The sequence below is a fragment of the Rousettus aegyptiacus genome, unplaced genomic scaffold (assembly GCF_014176215.1).
Source record: "Rousettus aegyptiacus isolate mRouAeg1 unplaced genomic scaffold, mRouAeg1.p scaffold_m13_p_3, whole genome shotgun sequence".
Lineage (NCBI taxonomy): Eukaryota > Metazoa > Chordata > Mammalia > Chiroptera > Pteropodidae > Rousettus > Rousettus aegyptiacus.
Window position 1 is genome coordinate 27,920,405 of NW_023416306.1, and position 23,877 is coordinate 27,944,281.

General features: G+C 42.1%; 3 protein-coding genes across 6 annotated transcripts in view; 1 reads left to right on the forward strand and 2 right to left on the reverse strand.

The window, feature by feature from the left end:
• NCBP1 (nuclear cap binding protein subunit 1) overlaps positions 1 to 2,347 on the reverse strand; it is a 35,662-nt gene extending 33,315 nt beyond the window's left edge. Inside the window, exon 1 of the mRNA XM_016146270.2 lies at positions 2,038 to 2,347. Coding sequence (XP_016001756.1) covers positions 2,038 to 2,071 — 34 coding nt within the window. The 5' untranslated portion in view covers positions 2,072 to 2,347. The remainder of the gene's footprint in view (positions 1 to 2,037) is intronic.
• A 169-nt stretch (positions 2,348 to 2,516) lies between these two features.
• TSTD2 (thiosulfate sulfurtransferase like domain containing 2) lies at positions 2,517 to 21,865 on the forward strand. Of its 4 annotated transcripts, XM_036217802.1 has the most exons (11): positions 2,517 to 2,681; positions 5,455 to 5,667; positions 6,216 to 6,529; positions 8,269 to 8,389; positions 12,468 to 12,593; positions 13,057 to 13,162; positions 16,104 to 16,222; positions 16,713 to 16,871; positions 17,461 to 17,599; positions 19,452 to 19,634; positions 20,713 to 21,865. In XM_036217802.1, exons 2-11 carry the CDS (start codon positions 5,503 to 5,505, stop codon positions 20,775 to 20,777), a joined length of 1,497 nt encoding a protein of 498 aa, XP_036073695.1. In that variant the 5' UTR covers positions 2,517 to 2,681; positions 5,455 to 5,502; the 3' UTR covers positions 20,778 to 21,865. The 4 variants fall into 4 exon arrangements, with proteins under 4 accessions (XP_036073695.1, XP_016001759.2, XP_016001758.2 ...); XM_016146273.2 differs by having other exon boundaries at positions 2,517 to 2,770; positions 19,452 to 21,865; XM_016146272.2 differs by having other exon boundaries at positions 19,452 to 21,865.
• Positions 16,074 to 23,877, reverse strand: part of TMOD1 (tropomodulin 1) — an 82,242-nt gene continuing 74,438 nt past the window's right edge. The window contains exon 10 of the mRNA XM_016146275.2: positions 16,074 to 22,313. Within this exon, the coding sequence (XP_016001761.1) occupies positions 22,249 to 22,313 (65 nt within the window). The 3' untranslated portion in view covers positions 16,074 to 22,248. The remainder of the gene's footprint in view (positions 22,314 to 23,877) is intronic.

Sequence of the window (23,877 nt, forward strand, 5' to 3'; positions counted from 1 at the left end):
TAATTCAGCCTATTTTAAAAGTCTTCAATATTTAAGCTTCTAATATTTCTGATTTAAAAAATTAATAGATGTGTAACTAAAAGGAAAGTAGCTAAAATATTTGATTCAGACCATTGTTTAGGGTAAACCCTATCTAATCATTACCCAAATTGTGGCAATTAACAATAGTTCCAGATTTAGTACAGTATCTAAGAGGAATTAAAAACTGCCCCATCCATTACTAAATCATTCACCACAGTAAACTTTGATTAATTAACTCCTTACTTTTTTCCCTTTACTTATTGAGGTTCATGCAAGACCCAAATGATTTAGCTGCCAGCTGGTATTAAAAGAAGCTAACTCCTAAGAAAGTTATGCTGGCATCCCAAAAACCAAAGCAAAAGTTGAATTTCTACATATTCAAATCCAATTCTCCAGGCTGACTTCTGGAAATGTTTTCTCTCCCTTTAGGGATACTTCGGAAGGAAGAAAAAGGAGTGGAGAATAGAAAGTGTGAGAAAAGCAAAGAAAATGGAAGAACTTTAAAAGGCTCAAGTTCTCTAAATACCAAATGATGACTTAAAACATATTAGCTTTTGATTAATCAAATTAAAAGCATATGAAAACTGTGCTTTCTGTGCCCCATGTGTACACTACACAAGTCTCCTACATAAACGAAAACAAAAATAACAACAACAAAAAAGCCACCCAAGCATAATAATAGCTGTGTAGTAAAGAAAACCCTGGACTTGCATTCTCTGGTGTCTGGGCACTGCTAGCTGTGACTGCATGTTCATTACATTAAAACTCTAAACCCTTAGGTATCAGATGAGAAGGTTGGGCTAGACTGTCCTCTCAAGCCATGCCCTAGCAGAAATCCGATGTTTCATTGTTAAAACTAAAAACAAGTGATTTAGTTATACCAACCTCTAACTGCCTCAATGTTCAAGGACAGAAAAATGTTAGTAGAGAAATTAATTCTTACATCATTGACATCTACCAATATATATCACCTCTAAAGCATTAACATTTGATAAAATAATCATTATGAGCCACTCTTCATTTATAACTTCATTTAACCATCACAAAACCAAGAGGTATATTAACATTTTTCTATATCACTTCTATATTACAGACTAAGGTTTAAAGAATATAACTTGGCAAGATCACAAAGTAAATGGTAGAGCCTAGCTTCTTACTTACACCTTCGGTTTCCAAAGTCTGGCCTCTTAATCACTATACTACTTACTCTCTTTTCAAAGAACAATACACTAAAATAATATAATTACTCTTAGTTTCTTTTTTCGTGGATGTGTGTTCTTGACTGATTTTTGTTATGTAAGCATCTTCTTCTAACTAGCAAAATTATTCTCGGTTTTTATGATAACACCACCATAATCCCCATGAGCACAACCATTCGAATGGAGATGGCAACCCCTAATCTAACTAAGAGCTCTCCTGTTTTCCAGCACCGTCTTACGCGAGGGAAATACAATTACGGTCAGCTCAAAATCCAACATAACAACATGCATCTGTTTATTAGTGATCTCTTGGGTGTCGGTAAGAGACAGATCTTTTTCCCTGCAGCTGCAGCTTGAAAGAAGGCAAATCAACGATGACCGGTAGGGGAGCAGAGCTCACATTGCGATTCATCGGATCTCTCAGTCATGGCTTTGTTCCTTTCCTTCACTAATCTGCGGAGATCCCTTTTCAGGTGCAATGCGAGGGTCAAAACGAGATAATGTCACGCCCCCACGAGGCGGCCGCACAGACACAGGTGTACTTCCCTGCTTGGCCATGAGAAGGACCAAATCCTGAAAAGTGGTTAAAGACCCTCCCCCCACCCCCACCCCAGGCCTCCTATCGGAAACGAGTAAAAGAGCTGGGGCGAGAGGAAACGAGCTTTCCAAGAAGTCGCCTGGCCACACTCCCGCTGTGCCACCTCCCTTCCCTCCGTGGCTTCCCGAACGTTCCCAGGTGGGAAGGGCTTCCCTCGAGACCTGAAGACCTAGGCACCCACCTGGGCGCGGCCTCAGCAGCCGGGCCCAGGGCACTCACCGTCGTTTTCGTCACTGTGCCGCCTCCGCGACATATCGCACGCCGGTGCGCTGCCAAGCCGAGCTGCCAGGCGGGAAGAGCAGCAGGAACCGTCGGAATGCCGGCCGGCGCGAGGACAGCGGCGAGGCGCGCGGAGTGGCCGGCGCGCAGGCGCACTTGCTCGCGACGGCTCCCGGAAGCGTAAGGAGAGGCGGACGGGTGGGCTTGGCCCGCTTGGCGGCGCCTAGAAGCTCTCCGGGCCGCGAGCGTCTGGACAGTACGCTGCCAGCCCCCTCTGGCTTCCGCCGCTTCTCAGCTGCTTCTCTCTCCCGCCTTTCGCTTGAAGTCCTTCCGGGGCCACGCAGACAGCGCCGCTACTTCAGCCAGCCCAAGCCCGGGTCTGCGAGTCACGCCTGGAGGCGGGCGGTGTGGAAGGGACGCTGTAGTCCCCGCCTTAATTTCGGGCCCTCTCCCGGGCGCCCGCAAAGGTTTTCCCGGCGGCCCTTTCGCTAAGGGCCGCGAGGACTTCCGGAGCGAGGTGACGTCTTGAGCGTTCCTTCTACGTAAAATCCAGGTGGGGGCTGGATGTTCGAAGAAGGTGATCAGTGTTAATTGCTGGGTGGAGACGGTTCAATGAAAGAAGATCTGAGGTTCAGGACCGGCGGGTACGTGCTCATTTACTCCCACTTCTGGGCCTTTGCCTCCTCGGGAAAGCTGGGCCGAGAAATTCGGCCAGGTCCGGCGCGCCATTTCGGTAAATGGCACCAACCACCCGACTGTCTAATTCAAAATGTAGATAGGAGTAATTCTTGGGTCCTTCTTTTTCTTCACTTCTTATATAACTATCTGTAAACTCTGCTGGCTCTACTTGCAAAACAGATCCGCAGTCAGTCTACGATACTCTTGTTTACAGCTCTCCAAATGACTCCCTTTACCCCAGTAAAAACTCCATGTCCTGACCTCCAGGGTTCTACTCTCATCATTATGCTCCAACCACCCTTTCTTTCTGTACCTCCAATAAGTCAAGCTTGTTCCCACTTTAGGAATTGTTACTATTTCCTTTGCCTGAAGTTCTCTGCTCCTAAATCTGCGTGGATGGGCTTCTTGTTTTTTAGGTCTCAGCTTAAACATCAGGTCCTTAGTGAAGCCTTCCCAGGCTACACAATCACCGTTTTATTTCATTCAACAAATATTGTATTTATTAACATTTAGCACCTTCTATGTGCTAAGCAGTGCTCTAGATGTGGAGGATGCAGGCAGAGCTGAGCAAAGGAAAATTCCTGCTTTCTTGGTGCTCATGACCCATTTAGGAATGAGCAAAGAGTGCAATCAGGTAGTGGGCAAAGGAGAGTAGTAGATGAGATTAGAGATGTGGTAGGAGGGGGTTTTTAAGGACTATGTTTTATCTGAGTAAGTTTAGAAGACATGAGAGACTGATCATATTTTTTAATAGTTATCTCTCTGGCTCCTGCAGGAGGAGGGCAAGTTAGTCTTTGTTGCAGTAATTCAGTCAGAAAATGATGGCGGCTTGAACGGAGTTGGTAGGAAAAGTGGTGTGAAATGGTCTGATTAGGTTTTATTTCAAAAGCGAAGTTGATGGGATTTTCTGATGGGCTGGATGATAGTGTGAAAGAATAAGGAGTCAAGAAAAAGCCCAAAGTTTTTTTTGGGGGGGGGGGGGTAAACGGGACAGTAAAATCGTCATTTATGGAAGTAAGCAGGACTGGGAAAGAGCAAGAGTTTGGTTTTGATTGGTTGCATTTGAACAGCCTATTAGCCCTCCAGGCAAAGCCATCCACATGGTAGACAGTTGGATATGTGACTTTGGAGTTTAGGAGAGAGGCATGGCTCGGAGATATAAATTTGGAGTCAGTGTGCAGTGTACTAAACATAAGTTTTCCTTTATCATTGCTTTGCTTTTTTCTTTTTTTATGGGCGTTTCAAATATTTACAGAAGTTGAGAAAATTATATAATGTCCCCTCATGTACTTTTATCAACCAGCTTCAGCAATTACCAACTAATAGCCAGTCTAGTTTCACACATATCTCTTCACAGCTATTCTGTGGCAAATAAAGTTTTTAAGTCCTTGGAACTAGATGAGATCACTTAGAGAGTGAATGGAGATAAAACGATTCAACACTTAACAGGTTGGGATGATGAGGATCCCCAGCAAAGGAAATTCAAAAGCAGCAGCTCTTATTACTGATATTTTGATTTTTTAAAATTGATTTACTTATTTAGTGTCTCTCTCCTCTTACTAGAATATAAGTTCCAAGAGAGCAGGGGCCTTAACTGTTTTACAAAGACGTGTATCCACTGTAGTATTTTCTATGTGCCAGGCACATAGCGAAGTCCCCACATAGAGTAGTTAAGAATATATAAATTAAGCAAGAACGGAAAAGGATTTAGAGTGAAGAGAGGTCATTTTGGGGTCGTGGGAAAGGCGTGTTGAGTTGCTGAGGCAGGAGAGGGCCTGGCTTGTTTGTGGAACTAGGCAAAGTTCATTGTGGCCAGCGTAGGATACTTGAAGGAGAGAGTATTATCTGAGATGAGCCAAGAGTGGTAGGGGAACTAAGGGTGTGCCAGACACTTTACTTGTCCCCTTCTAGTCCTCACTACAGTCCTGCAAATAGGTACTAATACTGTCATCTGCTTTATAGAAATCAGAGAGTTAGAACCCTTGCCTAGGTCACATATTTGCACCCAGGTGCACCACAATCCAAAGTGCGTGCTTTTCCCAGTGTTTCATGTTGCCTTTGTGTTTCATGTTGCCTGTTGTCACCTGTAACATTTGCTTTATAAAAGAAAGACTGTAGCGTATTGATTGTAGTGTGTCCAGTTTTAACAAGATTTGGCTACTATAGCAATTTGAATATTCATTCTCGCTCATTAAAAGGGGGCTCTCTTGATAGTTATTTCTTCAAAGAAAGGGAATTTGCACAGCTCAAAATTTAGGGGTTAAAAAAAACTGTCTTTATAACTGAAGTTACTGGTACATAGCTTGATTGATTTGGTTCGTACCAGTGCTCTTTTGGTATCATTTACCCTAAATATTTGCTCCCAAATTCAGGTTTCTGCTCAAATGCCACTGCCTCAGACTACCCTCTGTGTTTTAATGATTCCCTCTATCACTCTGGCTCCTCCCCTGCTTATTTGTCTTCATAACCCTTTTTGCCATCTGACTTTCTAAAAAACTCAATTTATTTGCGTACCTTCTATCTCCCCACTGAAATGTAAACTCTAAGAAAGCAGAATCTTTTTTGCTTCATTCACATGCAATATCCCCAATGTCTAGAACAGTGCCTGCTAAATAAATATTTATTGATGAATGCGTGAGTAAATAGATAGTTCATTTGCATCATCGATTAGCTTCAAGTTCACTTCCAGTAGTAATCAAAGACTTGGACATTGTTGTTTCTCTCTTGCCCACTTCCTAGGAGATAGTTAACTGAAAAGAATCTGCCCCACTGCTGCAACCAAACCAGATGCCTTCTTCCACTTCACCAGACCAGGGAGATGACCAGGAGTCCTGTATTTTAAAATTTTCAGACCTGGATTTGAAAGATACAAGTCTTATCAATCCCAATAGCAGTCTCAAAGCAGAGCTAGATGTCAATACAAAGAAGAAATTCTCATTTGCAAAAAAAAAGGTAAAATTGCCATTGATGTTTTGGGATTGTGTGTGTATAGCTATGGCAGATAGGTCTAGAAGTAGTTTATCAAGATTATCCTCCAGGGAACAGAGGGCTGGTAAGATACTAACTAGGCAGCTGCCATGTTCAAGGTAAGGGCTAGTCAGGGCCATTACTAATGATCTTAATTCAATGTTAGGCAAAGGAGAATCATCGGTGGGGTGTGGTTCGGGAAGATTTATGATGGAGCACTTGGGGACAGATCCTAGAGAGGTGGGCTAGATTCCTTTCCCTATCTAGGGTGACAGGAGGAATCCCAGGAACCCAGGGACTTAGCCATAAGAAGAATAGGGAGGTAGTAGGGCAGTTGCTATCTAAGACTCCTGATTTGGTCCAGCTGGTATATAGCTTGCTATTAAAACTATTCTCTCACAGAAAGTTCTACAGAATAGTAGTATATAAACCGCAAACCCCTGCAGAAAGATAATAGAAGAGATTTCACTGAGACTTCTGTTTGCCTTAAACTTAAGGGTATTTAACAGTGACAGATTGAAATATCATTTCAGGCATTTGCCCTTTTTGTCAAAACCAAAGAAGTTCCAACACCTTCTTTTGAATATAAAGAAAAATGGTGGAAATGCTGTCATCAGCTATTCACAGACCAGACCAGCATCCATAGACATGTGGCAACACAACATGCAGATGAGATTTGCCACCAGACTGCTGCTGTTTTAAAGCAGCTGGCTGTGACATTGAACACCTCAAAGAGTCTTAAGTCTGCAGACAAAAAGAACCCTCTAATAGAGTACCTTACTCGAAACCATGAAGTATCCACTTGGCTCCCTGATACAAGCTGCTTTAGCCCTGATGAGCTCACAAGGTAAGAATTTCATTCTGTATTTTGGTTTAATTTAAATGTTTTTCCAGCCACAATGAGCTATTGCTATCCATTCACTAAAATGGCAAGATCATAAAGGCACAGAATCTCTCGACAGGCCTAAACTAGGCTAATAAACATGTACTATGTCTAATAGAAGATCATCGCCTGTGCAGTAGCATATACCCACACAGCTGGTATTGTCGCTAGGTTACTTGGAAGCAATTGTACATCTTATCTTCAGGGAGAAGTAAAGAACAAAAATTGTATTATTTTCAAGGGGAAATTGGAAGGCCCAGAAATGTTAATGATTCCTCTACTCTGAGTAACATCAGAGCTTGCAAAAGGAATTTTGCTACTAAATGTGGTTTTCTGAGCTAAATGTTTTAGAATAGATTTTAACTGAGGCATAGGATTAGAAGTTTAGGTCCTGCCTTTGAAAAAAACTCACCAAATCATAATATTACAGAATTCTAGAGGACAGGTTTCGGATTTTAAGCAATTTCTGAACTATTCGATGAATAGAAAATGTCCAAATTTGATACACTTTTGTCACTATATTTAGTGCTAAATTCCCCTTGTTTGTCAGAAAGAAGAGAAAGAGAATTGAACTTAGAATCAGATTTTGCTAGTCACTAAAATTCTTTTTTTATTTTCATTTCCTCACTTCTAAAATTGGAATAATAATGCCTGCCCTGCCTACCTCACAATATTGCTGCTGTATGAATTATATAAAATGATCATGGAAAGAACACTTGTGAACTGTAAGGTGCTATACAGATGTGGCTTTGTTATTTCTGTGTGGCCCTGCATTTCAAGGAATTTCTAGTTAGAGAAACAAAAAGGACATAAAACAATTATTAGCACGTGATATGACACAGGTTATATAATTATTAGTTAAATTATATGGTTCAGATAATTCGTTACTGGGGTTTAGAGAAAGAAAAATAGGCTCTAAAATAGACAAGATTTTGGAGGAGGACAGGCCTTGAAATATGATGAGGGTACTGAAAGAGTTATAGATTGCAGAGCTGGATGGGACCTTAATTATCATCTGCTATAGCATCCTCCAAAACATGTCTGTGTAACATTAGTTGTGGAGGATGCTCTCAGGTATTGAAAAGAGGTACTAAAGACAAATGGGTTTGGGAAGCACTAGGGGTCAGTAAACTTTTTCTTATTGCAGGACTTCTCAGAGCCTTCAATAGATAAGAGGCTTTCACTATGACTCAAAGAGGGAGATGTTGCCAGCAGGATTTCTCAAACATGTAATTTCATAGAACAGCTTCAGAGCACACTTTGGAAAATGCAGCTTATTTCACTTCTCCAGTTTTACAGATGAGGAAATCAAGACTCAGAGATAATAAGAAATCCAGCTAAGGGGGATAAGAGACCCACCTAAGTCCCATGACTAGTTATTAGAAGACAGCACAGTGCAGTAGAAAGTATGGATTCTAGTGTCAGAAGACATATTCAGAGTCTTGACTGTCACTTGGTAGCTATTTTACCTGGGAGGAATTGGCCTCAGTTTACTCAGCTGTAAAATGCAGATATTTTCTTCTTCAGAGCGACTACAGATAGGAATTGATTCCCATTTCAGGAGAACAATAGTAGGCGCAAAGGCAGGCACAAGTGGCTCCATCTCAGCCTTGCCTCTGATTCTGCCCGGGTATACTTTATAAATTGTGGCTTCCTTATGCCAGTGACTCAAATGCTCTTTCCCTGTGGTTTTCTTTTTACAGTGGCCAGGGCAGTGATGAGGGGGAGGTGCTACTTTATTACTGCTACTGTGACCTAGAGGATCCCCACTGGATCTGTGCCTGGCAGACAGCTCTGTGTCAGCGCCTGCACCTCACAGGCAAGGTAACACCTCCCACACCCTGTCCTTCTTCACTGGGCTCATCTGGCCTCTGACTTGGATTGCGGAGGCCATGCTCCTTACAGAGGGTTCACTGTCGTGTTTTTAGAAATTAGCCAAATCCTGCTAGGCATTTAAATAGAATGCTAAATAACTATTAATGTTGTATTTTATAAGACTATTTAATGGCACTGACCAGGGGTCAGTAAACTTTTTCTTAAAGAGCCAAACAGTAAATATTTTAGGCTTTGCATAAAAAAACCACTCAGCCCTGCTGTTGTAACATGAAAACAACTGCAGACAATATGTAAATGAATGGGTATGCCTATGTTCCAACAAAACTATGCAAAAGCAGACATACTTGCTGACCCCGGCCTAGGGAAATGTTCTTGATATGGTAGCTGGAAAACCATTTTATGGACCTATATGTATAGATATGATTCCAAATTGCTTCTTAATTTTCCTAGAACATGTCAAGGTCTTTCAGTTTTATGGTACTGGCATTTGCTGTTTCCTTCCCCTCTAGAATGCTTTTTCCCTAGATCTTCGCATGGCTCATCCCACACTTGAGATCTCTGCTCAGATGGTATTTTCTTATAATGCTAATCTAAAGTAGTCCTCTCTGAAAACCTCATCATTTTCTATTCCCTTCTGCTCTGAGAATTTCAAAGAATTTACTACTATCTGGAAGTATAATCTTTAATTTGTTTTAATCTAGCTCCTTTTACAATATAAGCTTCATGAGGACAGGAACTTTGTCTTAATTGATATATTGTCAGTGCTAGAACAGGGCTTAGCACGTAACACGGTAAATATTTGGAGAAAGTTGAATAAAGGCATGAATGTATGTTTGTAACAAAACCCTAGTGTGTCTGTATATAAAGACGGAGGGTAGTAAGTATCAAAATGTTTATTGTGATTATTTCTACGAGAAGATTATGGATTATTTTCTTTATTTTTTTAATATCCTTGATTGCATATAGATGCATATGTATATTAATATACTTTTAAATCATAACTCTCTGGTTATGACACTGTACTATCTTAAACCTTCTTTCCCACACATGTCCCAGGTTTTAATTCCCTGAGGCAGTCATTTGATCTGTCGGTGATAATGTTTCACATTCATGTTTTATAACAGATAGTGACTGAAAGCTTCATTTACTTCATTCAGTTCATCACTTGGTCCTGCCATTTCTACCTCTAAAATATCCCTTGACTCTATTTACTCTCTCATCCCCTTCCACCACCTTAGACAAAGCCCCCACCCTGTCATACCTGGTCCATTTCAGTAGCTTCCAAACTACTCTCATTCTTCCATCCTTGCCTGCCATTTAATTAATTCTCCACATAACAGCCAGAATGATCTTAAAAGTTAAATGAAATCATATTGCCCACCCCCTCAAAATCTTTTAGTGGCTATCCAGCGCATTTAGAGTAAAACCTAAATCCTAAACATGCCCTTAGGTTCCCTTTCTTTTTCTGCGTATCTAGTGTCATTCTTTACCCATTATACTCCAGCAGCAGGGTCTTTCAGTTTCACATAGCCCCCAAGGTCTTTTATGTCTTTGGGCCTTTTTAGAAGAACACTCTTCAAGGAACTCTACCACACCCACTTGATTTTCCTGTCTAATTTTTACTCAGTCTTCAGTTCTCAATTTTAATGACACTTCCTCTGAGAGATTTCCTGAACTTCAGTCTAAATCTGTTTTTTTTTTTTCAGATACACTCCCATAGCATCTTGTAGTAATTTTTATAGCATTTGTCAGTTTATAACTATTATTTTAATGTGTGACCTCAGTCTATGTAAGCTCCAAGAGGGCAGGAATGGTATTTTTTCCAACTATTATATCCCTAATTTCTAGCACCATTTCTGACACATAGTAAAAATAATTAGTAAACATCTGTGGAATTAATCATAATCTCTGTTTAAAAGAACACCTCAAAAGGTATATATTCTCACAGTAAACCTGAATGTCCAAAAAAGATACCTATCTCCTTGGTTTAGAGGCAGATTTTTATTCTCGACTCAGCCTGAAGTAAACTAGCAGTGGGGGTCTCTAACCACAAGGTGGCAGCACCTGCCTAGATCTTAAGTCTAAAATCTTAGGCTTCAAGGATACATACGCGCCCAGTTTACTGAAATAGTTTTCTGCTAGTAGATTTGGCAGAATATTGGTATTCATGTAGAGAAAGAGAACTTGAAAATTCTAGAATTGTGGAAATAAGCTTCTGATCTCTATTGCTATACATTCCTTATTTCCTCAAGATATTTGAGGGAATGCAGTGGAAGCTTTGGATAGGAAAAAAATTACAAGATTTGGAGCCAATAAGATCTGGTTTTGAATCCTAGATTTACACCTACCAACTCTGTGCCCTTGTGTAGGTTACTTGATTTCTTTGAGCTCTGTTTCCTTTTCTGTCAAATGGGAGTTCTGATATCTGCACTCAGGATAATAATATAAAGCTCCTGTCTCATAATAGGTGCTCAATAAATGCTAACTATTGCTTTTCATCTGGAGGTTTAAAGCCTTCCTCATCAAGGAGCTCCTTCGAAAGTTTCTGTTGAAGAATCCCAGAATTGAAAGTCTAGTACATGAGTTTAGAGATTGCTATTAAGGAAGTGGATATCCTTGTCTTTTATTTGGGTTCTGAGATTAAGATAACATAGGAAAGAATCTCCTAGCCTACCCTAAAGACAGTTACATACCTCTTTGTCACATCTGAAAGTTTTATGGTAAATTTCCTAACCCTTATTTTGGTTCTGCTCTATTTTTCTATGTAGTCTCTTAAAAAATATGTGAGTTAGTAATAGGTACAGTAGCTTGTACAACAGAGAATGCATATGCTTTCTGCTTTCCTCTCGTGCCCAGAACAGGCTTCACTAGACTTCTGTACTCTGAAGGGTATGATCCAGAATGCTTATCATGGAACTATGGATAGTTACCACTAGTGTGTTGGCATTGGCTTGTGAAATGAATCCCCTTTGTATCTATGCCCTAAAGAATTAAAGCAAGTGAGGGAACAAATAAAGTATCTTCCTGGGCCCCGCAAAAGGGGAGCCTTTAAAAATTTTCAAATTCTAATGCATTGGGAGGTATTGTTATTACATAGGTAATGATAACAGTCTAGGACCTTGAATTAAATTACCTCTTTCCAGAGAATATCATGATATAGTGTTTCACTTTCTCTCTAGCACTTTTCTGTAGAGAGCTCAGCTCTATCCAAAGATGATCCATCTTAAAAGTCATCCAAAGGATTTTGTAGTATCAAAACAAACTTTTCAGGGCTCCCAGAGCATTGCTTCTTAATGTAGGGGCCTTAACCCAGGCTCTAATGTCCCCTAACCAGTGAAGCATTTCAAAGAGAATAGAGGCTTTGAGAAGTCAGAAACCCTCAGATATGGATACGTGTTCATGTGTTTGACAGATGCATATTGAATGCTTACTATGTGGCAGGTACTGTCCTTTACACTCGTTATGCAACAGTGAACAAAACAGAAAAACACACTCCTGGAACTTGTATTCCTGTGGGTGGGTTTGCAATGGTGAGCTTTCCCCAAACACTATGCAGAGATGTACTCACTCCTGTTCCCAGCCCTCAGGTGTGGTCTGTGCTTTAGGACTTTGGTAATATCTTCCGGGCAGTGTTTTTCATTGTCGGTTCTCTTCTTGTTTTATCAAGATGAAGAAATTGAAGAGAAGTAAATTAATTTTCTCAGGGCCACTTGGCAAGTAAGTGGCAAAGCTGAATCTTTATTCTAGATTTGACCTGGATTGAGCTCAAAATTCAGTTCTTTGGCTATTAGATAACTAGATCTCCATGGCAGATGGGGCTTTCCAGTAGTTTCATTTCATTCTCTTGTTCAGCAACACTTTAACTGAGTGCCTCGTCTGAACTGTGGGCAGTGCCATTTTATAAAAATACAAGTGCTTTTCTGTGATTACACTTTGGTGTCCACAGCAGTGTCTCCTTTTCCTGTTAAATTCATTAACATATGAGCCTGTTCTGCCCTGGGAAGATTTAAACTAAGCTAAGTGCAGACTGTATTTTCTTTTTCTCATCCATCATCTTGTGCCTCAGGTTCGAATTGCTACAGAAGGAATCAATGGGACAGTTGGTGGAAGCAAATTGGCAACCAGACTCTATGTGGAAGTCATGCTTTCCTGCCCATTGTTCAAAGATTATCTGTGTAAGGATGATTTTAAGGTAAGAAAAAATGAAAATAAAATGGATCTAGAGCCATTTGCCTCTGCCTCGGTGCCTCTTCCTACTGCAGGTTATGAAGGGGAGGTTAGTGTAGAGAAATAAGCAGATTACTACCTTTTCCCTATTAGGTCACAAGGCAATGCAATAGAAGGAGTATGTTCATTCCAGTTCTTCCACTAAGTTCCCATGTGATCTTGGGCAAGTTAGTGGCATCTCTGGACCTCATTCTCCCTTCTTAGGGAGGAAGGACATGACAGCTTACACAGTCTAAACTCTAATACTTAGACATGTCTGTTCACTTGAGAGACATCCTGGCCATTTCAGGGGATTACTACATTTGTAGTCAACCTGGAATGATCCAGATTGGCACTCCACACCACGCAGGGAATTAATGTTGCTCATAAATGTTTTATACCTGAATACAGAGTGAGAACCATATTCTGTTTTGTTTCTCATTGGCTAGGCCAGCAAAGGAGGAGCTTTCTGTTTTCCAGAATTGCGTGTTGGTGTATTTGAAGAAATTGTGCCTATGGGGATCAGTCCCAATAAGATCTCCTACAAGAAGCCTGGTATGCTTGCTTCTAGAAGAAAAAAAAATTGTTTTTCTTAAAAGAGATGAAACAATATAGAGACAAATGCGAAAGTTAGACAGACTGACTAGCAAGAGTCGTGATATATCCTTTCTTTAAAATAGCTGTGGGGTGGCTGATATTTGGGTCATTGAATGCTTAAATTGGTCTTCTCTTTGGTGCTATGGTAATTGACTTACCCCTCTGAATGACCTGTCTTAGTTATTCTTGATGGTTTGGCAAGAATTTCTTTTCTCTCACCAAAGTAGCAGTTTGGGGAGAGTGTAATCATTACTTGTAAATAGTTCATCAGCTGATTAAAACACACAGGCTTTTTGCTATGGGAAGCCGGTGGTGTTTAACACCAAATCAGTATGTTTGCAGGTGCTCTAGAATGTTCTCTTTTTCCCTCTTCCTCGTGATTACCATAGATGATTTAAAGATATTTGTTTGGCAGAGTTTTTTTGTTTGTTTTGATTCGTTAGTATGAAATGTTTAAACATTAAAAACGGAGAAAATAGTATAGCGAACTCCCGTGTACCTCTCACGCAGCTTCAGTAATTACAAGTTCATGGCCAACTTTCATCTGTCCCCAGCCTGTTTCCCCATCCTGGCTTATCCCAGTGTCGTGTCATTTTATTCATAAGTATTTTAGTATATAGCTCTAGAAGATAAATGTAAAACTGTCACCAAATCTAAAATATTTGTAAGAGTAATTTCTTAATATTACCAAATATCTAGCCAGCACTTAAAATTCCTAGTTATCGTAATTTTTTAAGTGTGTTTCTACTGGGATTCAAGTAAGGTCCCCTCGTGTTTGATCACTGTCTCTTTAAGTCTCTTTTAACTTACAGATTCGCCTCCATCCTTTCTTTTCCCATAAAGTTTATTTTTTGAAGGAACTACATCATTTCATCTGTAGAGTTTCCCATAGTCAGGATTAGGCCGATTGTGTCTCCATGAGCTGTTCCTCTGTCCTCTGAATCTTTTATAAATTGGTAGCTAGATATAGAGTAGTGCTGTCTGATACAAATATAATGTGAGCCACATAAGGAATTTTATATTTTCTAGTAGCCACATCTTAAGTAAAAGGAAACAAGTGAAATTAATTTCAATAACATACCATATAGCTAAAATACTATTTCAATGTGCGTAATGTAAAAAGTTATTGAGATATTTTCCTTTATTTTTGCATACTAAGTCCCTGATATCCTGCAGCTGTGTTACTCTTACTTTAGCACATCTCAAGCCACATTTCAGGGATGTGTGGCTAGTCATATATGGCTAGTGGCTACCACATTAGGCAGCTCAGATCTAGACGCCTGACCAGATTCAGGTTGGATTTCCTCTTTCTCCCCCCTCCCCAAGACTACTTCATAGGTGGTATTGTCTCCTTTCATCAGGAAGCAAAAAGTTCTGACTGATTCTGTATTCATTTTTTAATACGTAAAGAAAAGGCGATAAGAGTTAAGCCAGGGGGAAATGGGAGAAAGATACAAGCATTTGGGAAAAGAGACTCAATATATGAGAGAAGAGGCAAAAAGGGCCATGTCTGCTTCACGTCCTGACCTTATTAGCAGGAGGCGGGATGACTGCAAATCTCTCTTCCTTGGCGCTACAGGACATTGCCCAGGAGGTTAGGGGAGAGTGGGCTCCAGGCAGTACTATGTAGTTTTCATTTGAGCCAAGTCGTTTGAAGGCGCCTCTGTCATACATGTCCATGTGACTCTGTCCAGCCAGGCCCTTGTAGGACCAGGAGAGCAGCAACAATAGCGGTGGGAATGGGTTTGGTTCCCTGTGGCTCTTAGCAGATTTCTTATTAGGTTTCCTTGCTTCTCACCATGTTTGAACCTCCCTTTTCACCCTTCTGTTTTGGTGAGCGTGTGATAAATATATATCTAGCTTTCTTGCATTCTCCCTAAAATCCGAGGTTGGGCAGGTCGGAATCCAGATTCCTTGGCCATGCTCAGGGGCGCTAGCCCCACCCGTTACCCAGCGTTCCCAGGTGGTTGTTGGGATTCATTCCTAAATGAAAAGAAGCTCCTTTGGTGCTGTCAAACTCTGTCATGAGTGGTAACTAAAGTCACCAGAGCCCCTGCCCATAAGGTGTGGTTACTCCACCCTGCCAAATTCACCAAAAGTTCCTCAGTATCTTGAGATGTCTAAACCCGTAAAGATACAGTAATATTTTATCTTGGAGAGTTAAGAAGGCAAAGGGCCCACCAGATAGGTTCTCTTGTTTTTAGTCTCCTTATATTTTGCTTATCTTCTTCATTTGCTTTCACTCCTCCATCTTCTCATCCTTCCTCTCCATTGACGTTTCTCATATATCATTCCTGCTGTCAGCCCCTCACACCCTTTTCTCTTACTCATATACACAAACTTAAGATATATTCTTATTATCCTTTTGGATTTTTTAAAAATACATCCCAACTTTATTACATGGGTTTATACTCACATTTGCAGGTGCCAAAGTTCTTAGTCTTGAACTTGAGATTGACCTTGGTAGAGAACCATTTATAAGGCCTGTTGTCAAGCACATACATGTCTAGGCTCCTCCATATATAGTGACAATAGAACACCGGCCATCAAATGGACCAGCAAAACTCACTTAGCAATTTAGATCCCAACTGTCTGGCTTTTATCATTGGGTTCATTCAGGTATGAGGATGCAGATTTTTTGACTGTTTCTCAACTTCCAGGTCTCCAATAGTGTTCATCTTAGGTGGGGAGAGAGTGAGGGTACCTGGAATTACTAAATTATTTTATCGCAATCATCAGATAATGTTATTTTGAGACATAATTGTAATTATAAAGAGAAAAGTTTTGGGTGGAAAGAAACAACATGTAAGTCATTGGCCTGGGTCAGTAGTGATTGGGTTTTATTTCTGTTAATTTGTTTTGTTTTAACTTTTTTTTTTTTTTTTTGGTTTGGTTTTAGGAATCCATTTATCCCCAGGTGAATTTCATACAGAAGTGGGAAAGTTTTTGTCTCAGGCAAATCAAGAACAAAGTGATACTATTCTACTAGACTGCAGAAACTTCTATGAAAGCAAAATAGTAAGAACAGAACTGAGTCCCCACAGCGTGGCACGTTTCCAAAGGGGATACTGTGCATGTGTTCACCTGTGGCCACGTGACATGGCTCTCTTCCTGTTGCTAGCAGCGTCAGAGAAAACCTAAGCCTTTGAACTCAGGACCTAGTACGAAAGTCTAAGAAAATATGAATTAAAGACATCTTGGCACATAATGTACTTTTTGGCTCCCATGTGCCTCCTTGACATATGTCAAGGATCTTGTAAAGTTTACTTTGGGCAGCCTCTCTAGTTCTTCTGAGAACTCTGGCAAAGTGACCCACTGACCACCAGCCTTGCCTCTAAGTTCCAGATCTTAAAGTTGAAAGATCAGAGTGTTGGATGAGAACAGCAATTACCAAGCATTTCCTTTCTGGGGTGGTGGTGGGGGAAGGGTGTTTGACACAGAAAAGAACCCTTGTTCCTACCAGGTATGCTCTTCTGATCATTTTCCTTCTGCCGCTCCCATATTGTAGGGACGATTCCAGGGCTGCTTAGCCCCAGACATCAGGAAATTCAGTTACTTCCCTAGCTACGTTGACAAAAATCTGGAACTTTTCAGAGAGAAGAGGGTACTGATGTATTGCACTGGGGGCATCCGTTGTGAGCGGGGTTCAGCCTACCTTAAAGCCAAGGTGAGTCACCACCCTTGGGGCCCCGCGGGCATGGCAGTGAATAAGGCTTCACCCACTGCGTTTGTGGAGCTTTCTCCCCCCTACCTTCATCCCTTCTCCTCCCCCAGCCAGCCAGGGGTTTATTGTCCCCTCATATGGTTTCAGCTTAGGGTTTGTAAGTATAAAATAAGAAGTTCTTAATCTCAAAATATGAAAAGCACTTAACAGTCTCTAAGATTCATCAAGTAACTAAGGGAAAGATCAGTTACTTTCTCCCTTTTCCTAATCCTTTTGCTTGATCCTAAGGCGAGAAATTTCAGTAACATTACATGTCACAACAGGTGTCTTCCTATATTTAGGGGGCAGCAAAAATAGTTGGGCTTCGGAGGATCTAGAGAGTTAAGGCCCTGAGTGCTGTCGTCACCCATACCCCCGGTAGGCAGGGTCTGGCCAGTTGGTCCCTTGACCCCCTTGGTCAGCAGTTTCTCGGTGTCCTGCAGTGGGAGCCAGGAGCCCCTTCTTTGGCTTTCCTCACTCCACGGCGCTCTGTGGAGCTTCTTACTGTTCTCTGCCTGTCTCCTCACACTTCCTGTTGTTTTTCCATACATAGGGAGTGTGTAAGGAAGTGTTCCAGCTCAAGGGCGGCATCCACAAGTACCTGGAAGAGTTTCCTAATGGTTTTTACAAGGGGAAGTTGTTTGTTTTCGATGACCGTTATGCCTTGTCCTACAACAGTGATGTAATGTCAGGTAGGTCAGCAAAGGCCTAGAACCCGCACCTGTGATCAGGCACACTCTCTGTATTAACCATTCTGGAAGGCATAGTACTGATTGAATGAAGAATAAAACAGGGAAAGGAGGTACACAATGCCACCATTGCCCAGCAGAGTTGGAGATCCAGCAGCAGAGCAGACAGAGCCCTGGACCAGAAGTCGAGAGGCCCATATTTGGATCCTGGCTTCACCGTTTACTGGTTAGGCAAGTCCTTTAAAATGGTGGTAATGTCCCTCGCTCTGTCTCCCTGCTAGGAGTTGCACTAATAGGTTAAATCAGGAGTCTTCACCTTGGTCAATATATAGAATTGAGGCATTCTGTGAATTTCGATGGGAAAATAAGTATAATAATTTTATATTTTTTATAACTCACTAAATGTAGTACTTCTATTATAAATGTAAGCAACAAGTCAGTAATATTAGACGTGCCTGTGAATGTCATCAGTAGAAATCACAGTATTTTCATAGATTCTAGTGGCTCCAGATATCTCAAAATAGCATTTATGTTCCTCACTGCTTCAAAATAGAAATAGTTATTTGGCTCACCACTAAGTCTTATTATTTAATGTGCTAATAAATATCTTAATGTATCCCAGATTTTTAAAAATAATTTAAAATATTGCATTTCTACGTAACTGGGTTCCTTTGTAATCCTGTGTAATTTATACGTTTAAAAAACATTTTTCCAAGACAGTGTTCATAGTCTTCACTAGACTGCCATGTAAATCCATGGCACAAATCAAAGCACCCCTAGTTAAGATGGTCTATGGATGCACGGGGTGGGCACTTACTTTGGTGGTGGGGGGTGGGGCATTCCAAGGTCAGAGCTGAACCTCAGGCTGAGGCCAGGGGCAGGAATCTTTACAAGAGGGAAGATCACAGGAAGTGTGTGGTTTGACTGTAGTTTTGAGTCCACACTAACGTGCTACCAGACGAGGGTACATGTAGTAACATGAGGGCAGTTGGTGAAGGATGGGAATCATCTTTTAGAAAAATGGCTCTTACCCCTGGATGCTACAGTCTTGAATAGGAAAGGTCGCAGACAACCCTAGTGACTATTGCAAACTTCTACATCTGCTGGAGAGACAGATGGCATTACCTTTAAGCTAATGAATAGATGCAAGTTTTGATTGATCTTTTAAATACATTTTGGTGGTCTTATATTTGTGTCTTATTGAAAGCGACTTCACATCTGTTTTGGAGCTGAGATGGAATACAGAGGGGAGAGAGAAGGCCCAAGGGTAGCTTAGATAAGCTAGCTAAGGAGACTTGAAGAAGAATGATATCATCAATGATAACAGGAAGTCAGTGGAAAAACCAGCCGAGAAAGTAGATAATGTGAGTTTTAGGAATCCAGGTGGTCATGTGTCCACCGGCACCTGCAGGAGAACCTCAGGCCTAGGGACAAGGGATGTAAACGGCAGAAGCCGAATGTCACTGTGGGATCATCTGCATCCAGGTGTGTTGTCTCCAACTGAAAAAGGGAACGATCTAAAGGCAAAAGGCCGTTGAACAAGAGGTGGTAGGTTGGCCAGCTTTGGAATAGTTAATGAAAGTACTGGTACCTGTTTTCTAAATAGGGGGAAAAAAAATAAGTCAGTGAATGTTAGAATCAGGAAGACAATTCCCAGAAGCCACCTCCTTCCTTAAAGTGGTGATGGGGAGCATTTTTTTTGTTAGAAAACAGATTTACTGTTTACAAACCTTCTTCGGGCACAACAGGATATGTTAGATTCTGATGAGCTAAGAATTATATTTAGGAACTGGAGAAGCGCCTGTCGCCGTGTGCACATGTGTGTTTATAATAAAGTCTTTGCTTCCTTCCTCAGAATGTTCATACTGCGGCGCCTCATGGGACCAGTATAGACTCTGTTCCACTCCCCAGTGCCGCCAGCTTGTCTTGACCTGCCCCGCCTGCCAAGGACAAGGATTCACAGCGTGTTGTGTCACATGTCAAGACAAGGGGAACAGGCCAGCTTCAGGCCCTACCCAGAATAGCTTTAAAGAGGAATGTGAGTGTACAGCCCGACGACCACGCATACCCAGTGAACTTTCACAGCAGACACAGTTCCCCCTGAATCCAGAGCCAAGGCCTGACGTTGGGGAGGATGGGCCGGGCCAGTGAGCAGCACTGTCAGCATTTCCGAGCCTTCACAAAGCTAGGTTTGGGGCTACCACAGATTGAAGAATATCAAGGCTACAACAACAGGGAAATGGGAAACTTTAGTACTGGCCAGTACCACCATGGCTGGCTAACTAGTCACCGTATGGGCCACCCGTATTTCACAGAAGGAAGAGGAAGTTGGCGCTGACCACTTACCTGAGACATTCTGACTCAGAAGGTGCTAGAGCGTAAAGAAAGGTGATCTGTGTGAGATTCCAAAGCTGCTGAGGGATACAGCCTTGAGCTCGGTGACCAAGTCATGCCCTTTCGGTGCCATGCAGCAGGACTGGTAGTAGTCATTTTTCTTGTCACCAAACCTGTCTGTCCTGATGGCAGAAGTGTGAAAGCTGTGGCGCTCGAAGTGGACTCTGGAACTAGGTTCTATAGTTCACCTGCCATCCACCTCCACTCTACCTTGTATCTCTTAGCCTGAGAGTGTTAGACGAGGATCTGCAAACTCCAGCATTTGGCCTACCTCCTGCTTTTGTAAACAGTTTTATTGGAGTAGCCACACCCATTCATTTACAAAGATTGATGGCAGAATTACTTATTTACAACAGAAACATGGCCTGCAAAGCATAAAATATTTAGTATCTGGCCCCTTAAAGAAAAAAACTTGACCAACAGTTCATCTGATGGAGCAGATAGTCTTAAAGATGTGGCCCACCTTCATTTTTTATTGCCTTGGCTTATGCCGGAGATACTCCCCTAGTAGTCTTTGCTTCCCCCAACACCCATCACACTCTTATCTTTTAAGTCTTCTCTCTGAGAGATTCAAACTAGCTTAATGACACTGACATTTGGGCGGTAGTTTTTAGATGAGCACCTCGGGATATAAGATACTTTGAGTGAAGGTTGTTCAGCACTGCCGTGGTGGTTTCCCAGCCTTCTGGCCAACATATCGGACACATGTCTTTGTCACTCAGGTCCCAAGAAACACGCAGCTGTTCGTAGACCAACCGATTTAATGTGGTGTTGCAGTTTCCAGTGATGCGGAATAGAGCTGCAGTTGTGTCTCAAGCTGAAGCCAGTGGACCTGGCTGTCCCTGGAGCATGGTGCCACTCCTGGGCCCATCTGCAGCCTCAGTAGACACTCTTCCACAGTGGTGAGGCCCTGGCTTCACCTCTTGTTACCCTGTACCATCCACATCATTACAGTTCAGGGTGCAAGACTTCATTTTTGATCAAAAACCTCTCTGGTCAGTGCTCTGCTGCTTAGTCTGTGCCCATCAGTTCTTTGGCCTGTCCTTAATTATGAGAGTTGACCAATCACTCATGAAAGTAACTCCCCAGGCAACAGAAATACTAGCTTAACTGGCACTGTGGTATATTAAAAGGCACAAGGACATTTTTGGCTTAACATTTTTGCTAGATCCCAAGAGGTGCACACGATGTTAAAAAGGATGTGGCAGCAATGCCAAAATTGCATTTTCAGAATAATCCTCTTGGCATGGTTTGGCCAGGGTTCCTAATTCTTTAATATCTGAATCTTTACCACTGGCTTTCAGAAGCTTAATTTTTACAGGCAGGAGATTAGTGGTGACTTTACTAAGTGCTGCCACAGGTAGTTGAGGTCTGTCAGCATAGCCATGATGGACTAGAAATTTACCCCTGTTTGATCTCACATAAGCCATTAGTCCACTGTGCAATATAGAGAGGTGTTTTCTATAGTATTTGGCCATAGGTTTTCACATCCATCATGAAATTGGCATTCGATAAGGAAAAAATTCCGATTCTGGTATTAAATTGTAAAGAAATCCCAGATGTTCATAAGGAATTTATTGCCTGGGATTGGTAAAGAAAGATGGTGTTTGAAACTTGCAATTTTGCCATTGGCTTTTCTGTTATTTCCTTGTATCCAGCAAAAGGGAACCTCTTGTTCTTTGATTCCTAGCAGAGCTCTGTGGCTTCAGTCTGTCTTTCTCAAGGGACAAAATTGTATTCTTGACCCAGTAATCAGTTTGTCAGCTTTAATCTCGAGGTTCTTAAAAGTTTAAAGGAGGTTAATAAAGAATTATGATCTTCTTGCTAGCTAGCTAAGATCAAATTTGTAATAAAGTAATTTATAATGCTTCTAAACCATGCGGAAGAGTGTGTTGTTTGCTTATGGGTTACACATTTTAAATACATTTGAAACATCACAAAGCAAGGCCACAAAACCAAGCTCTTGGGCTTAAGTCACTGCTGCTATAACATTGTCTTCAGTAAGATCTGTCAGTTCAGGGGCTTCTTAGTTTTTTAAATAACCAGATTAACTTCTGTGACTAAAGAAAAAACTTCATATTAACCATAGTTTATAAAATTTCAACTACAACTACTAGTTAACCTAAAACCTTAGTGCATAAAGAACTGAACCACAAAAGGGTTTTTGTGCCGGCATTTTGCCTTCCGATTTCCACTGCAGAGCACAGGTTATCAGTAGAACATGTCCAGTTCAAAGGCATGGTCATTGTCACCACACACTAGACGCCACTCCGGCACTTGGGAATGATGGGCCCAGTCAAGTCTGCAAGCCTCCTCTTCCTCACTGGAAAGGAATGGAGATGAGATGTAAGCCAACTGTGTTCCAGGAACCACTGCTGTGACTCGAAGAAAGCACTCTGAAGCTTCTTACTAACTTTAACGAAGTCTGAAGTCAGTTGTTTTTAAAGGACAGTTATGTGTGGGTTGTGTAATAGCCCTGTAGTTTGTCAGCATTCACTGATGAGGGTCTGTGGTAGTGTAGATTCATTCATAAATTACTTCTGAGTTGCTGACCACACAGGCATAAAACCCCCCTATCCAATTTCACTGTTTTAGCTTTGTGCACAGAGGCCCTGCAGGGGACAGTCCTTAATCCATTTCAGATAAGGAGTTTAGTTGACCTTAATGAAACTAAGGGTCGTAACCTGCTGGAAATTTTTCCTCAGCTCTTCCTCGGAGCTGGCCTACCTCCTGCCTATGTAAACAACAGTTTCCACCCTAAGGTGCCTCTGATTATCTGTGTCCCTTTATGGTTAACCCAGGGACAATATAAACTCAAACACTGGTCACATAACAAAATAGTTAAATGCCTTAAAGAAGAAAGCAGTAGCCAGGAGCTTGCAGGCTGGAGGCATTAGCTTATAGAATGACTGAGGATGGGGTTAGGGGGTTCCCCTTCTTGTAACAAGGGAGAGTGTTTTGAAATGAATTAAGTGTCTGCAGAGGAAGACCAAACAGCAAGCTATATCAGCCACGATATAGCAGAACCCTCAGGAAGGTGCAGTATTGGGGCTGTGGCAGGGAGCTGGGGGGAGGGGCACGGGGGCACGCAGGTCACCCAGTCTGGGGCTTCGAGTTCAGCTGGTGCCTGAGCTCCACACTGTCAAAAGAATTAATTCAAATCGGTGGGCAATCTGGTAAGACGACACTGTCGAGCCAGATTCCTGGAACTGTCGGAATGTCCAACAGCTTGGGGTAGATGTGGAGAAACCAAAACCAAAGCCCAAAGCGTGGAGGAGGTTTGCCTGAGGTGACCAGAGAGTTGACATGAACCAAACTGAGGCATCTTCACATTAGCTGTGCAAGCATGCCCAGGAGGGCAGTCCTCATGACACCTCTTGTACACGCAACACCGCATTGCAGCCCCTCCAGCACGTCTGGAATGTCAGTGCTGTCACCATTCCCACGTCACGGATGAGGAAAGAAGAGCGGAGGGGGTGCACTTCCTGCTCAGGGCAGTAAAGCTGGCACCAGCGAGGAGCAAGGCTTGTGCCCCAGTCCAGCGCCTCCCTCAGCACAATCCGGGCCAGTCTAGGTAGGCCGCCCATATCCACATCTCATCTGGTTCTGCAAGGAGGATTAGCGCCTTTCCCCCGGAGAAGAAAAGGGCCAGGGTCCTGAGACCTGGCGGCAGAGTCGGGACTTGGAATCTGGGTCCCCAACCCAAGGCTCGGGGCACAGAAAGGGGATCCCAAATTTCCGTTCTCCTTACACATCCTCCCTGTGTACACTGGGCTAGATCTGTGCCAAGTTCCCCCGGCACTGACCTTACCGGGAGCGGATGAGAGGGAAAAGGCACCTACTTACTTTAGTATTTTCCCCCATTTTAATGAAAGAAATTGAGGCCG

Bases quoted from the DNA above. Each gene is read 5' to 3' on its own strand.
- TSTD2 (XM_016146273.2), top strand. From the start codon at position 5,503: ATGCCTTCTTCCACTTCACCAGACCAGGGAGATGACCAGGAGTCCTGT. The intron at 5,668-6,215 runs GTAAAATTGCCA...ATATCATTTCAG, and splicing joins TCTCATTTGCAAAAAAAAAG to GCATTTGCCCTTTTTGTCAA. The intron at 13,163-16,103 runs GTATGCTTGCTT...GTTTGGTTTTAG, and splicing joins GATCTCCTACAAGAAGCCTG to GAATCCATTTATCCCCAGGT.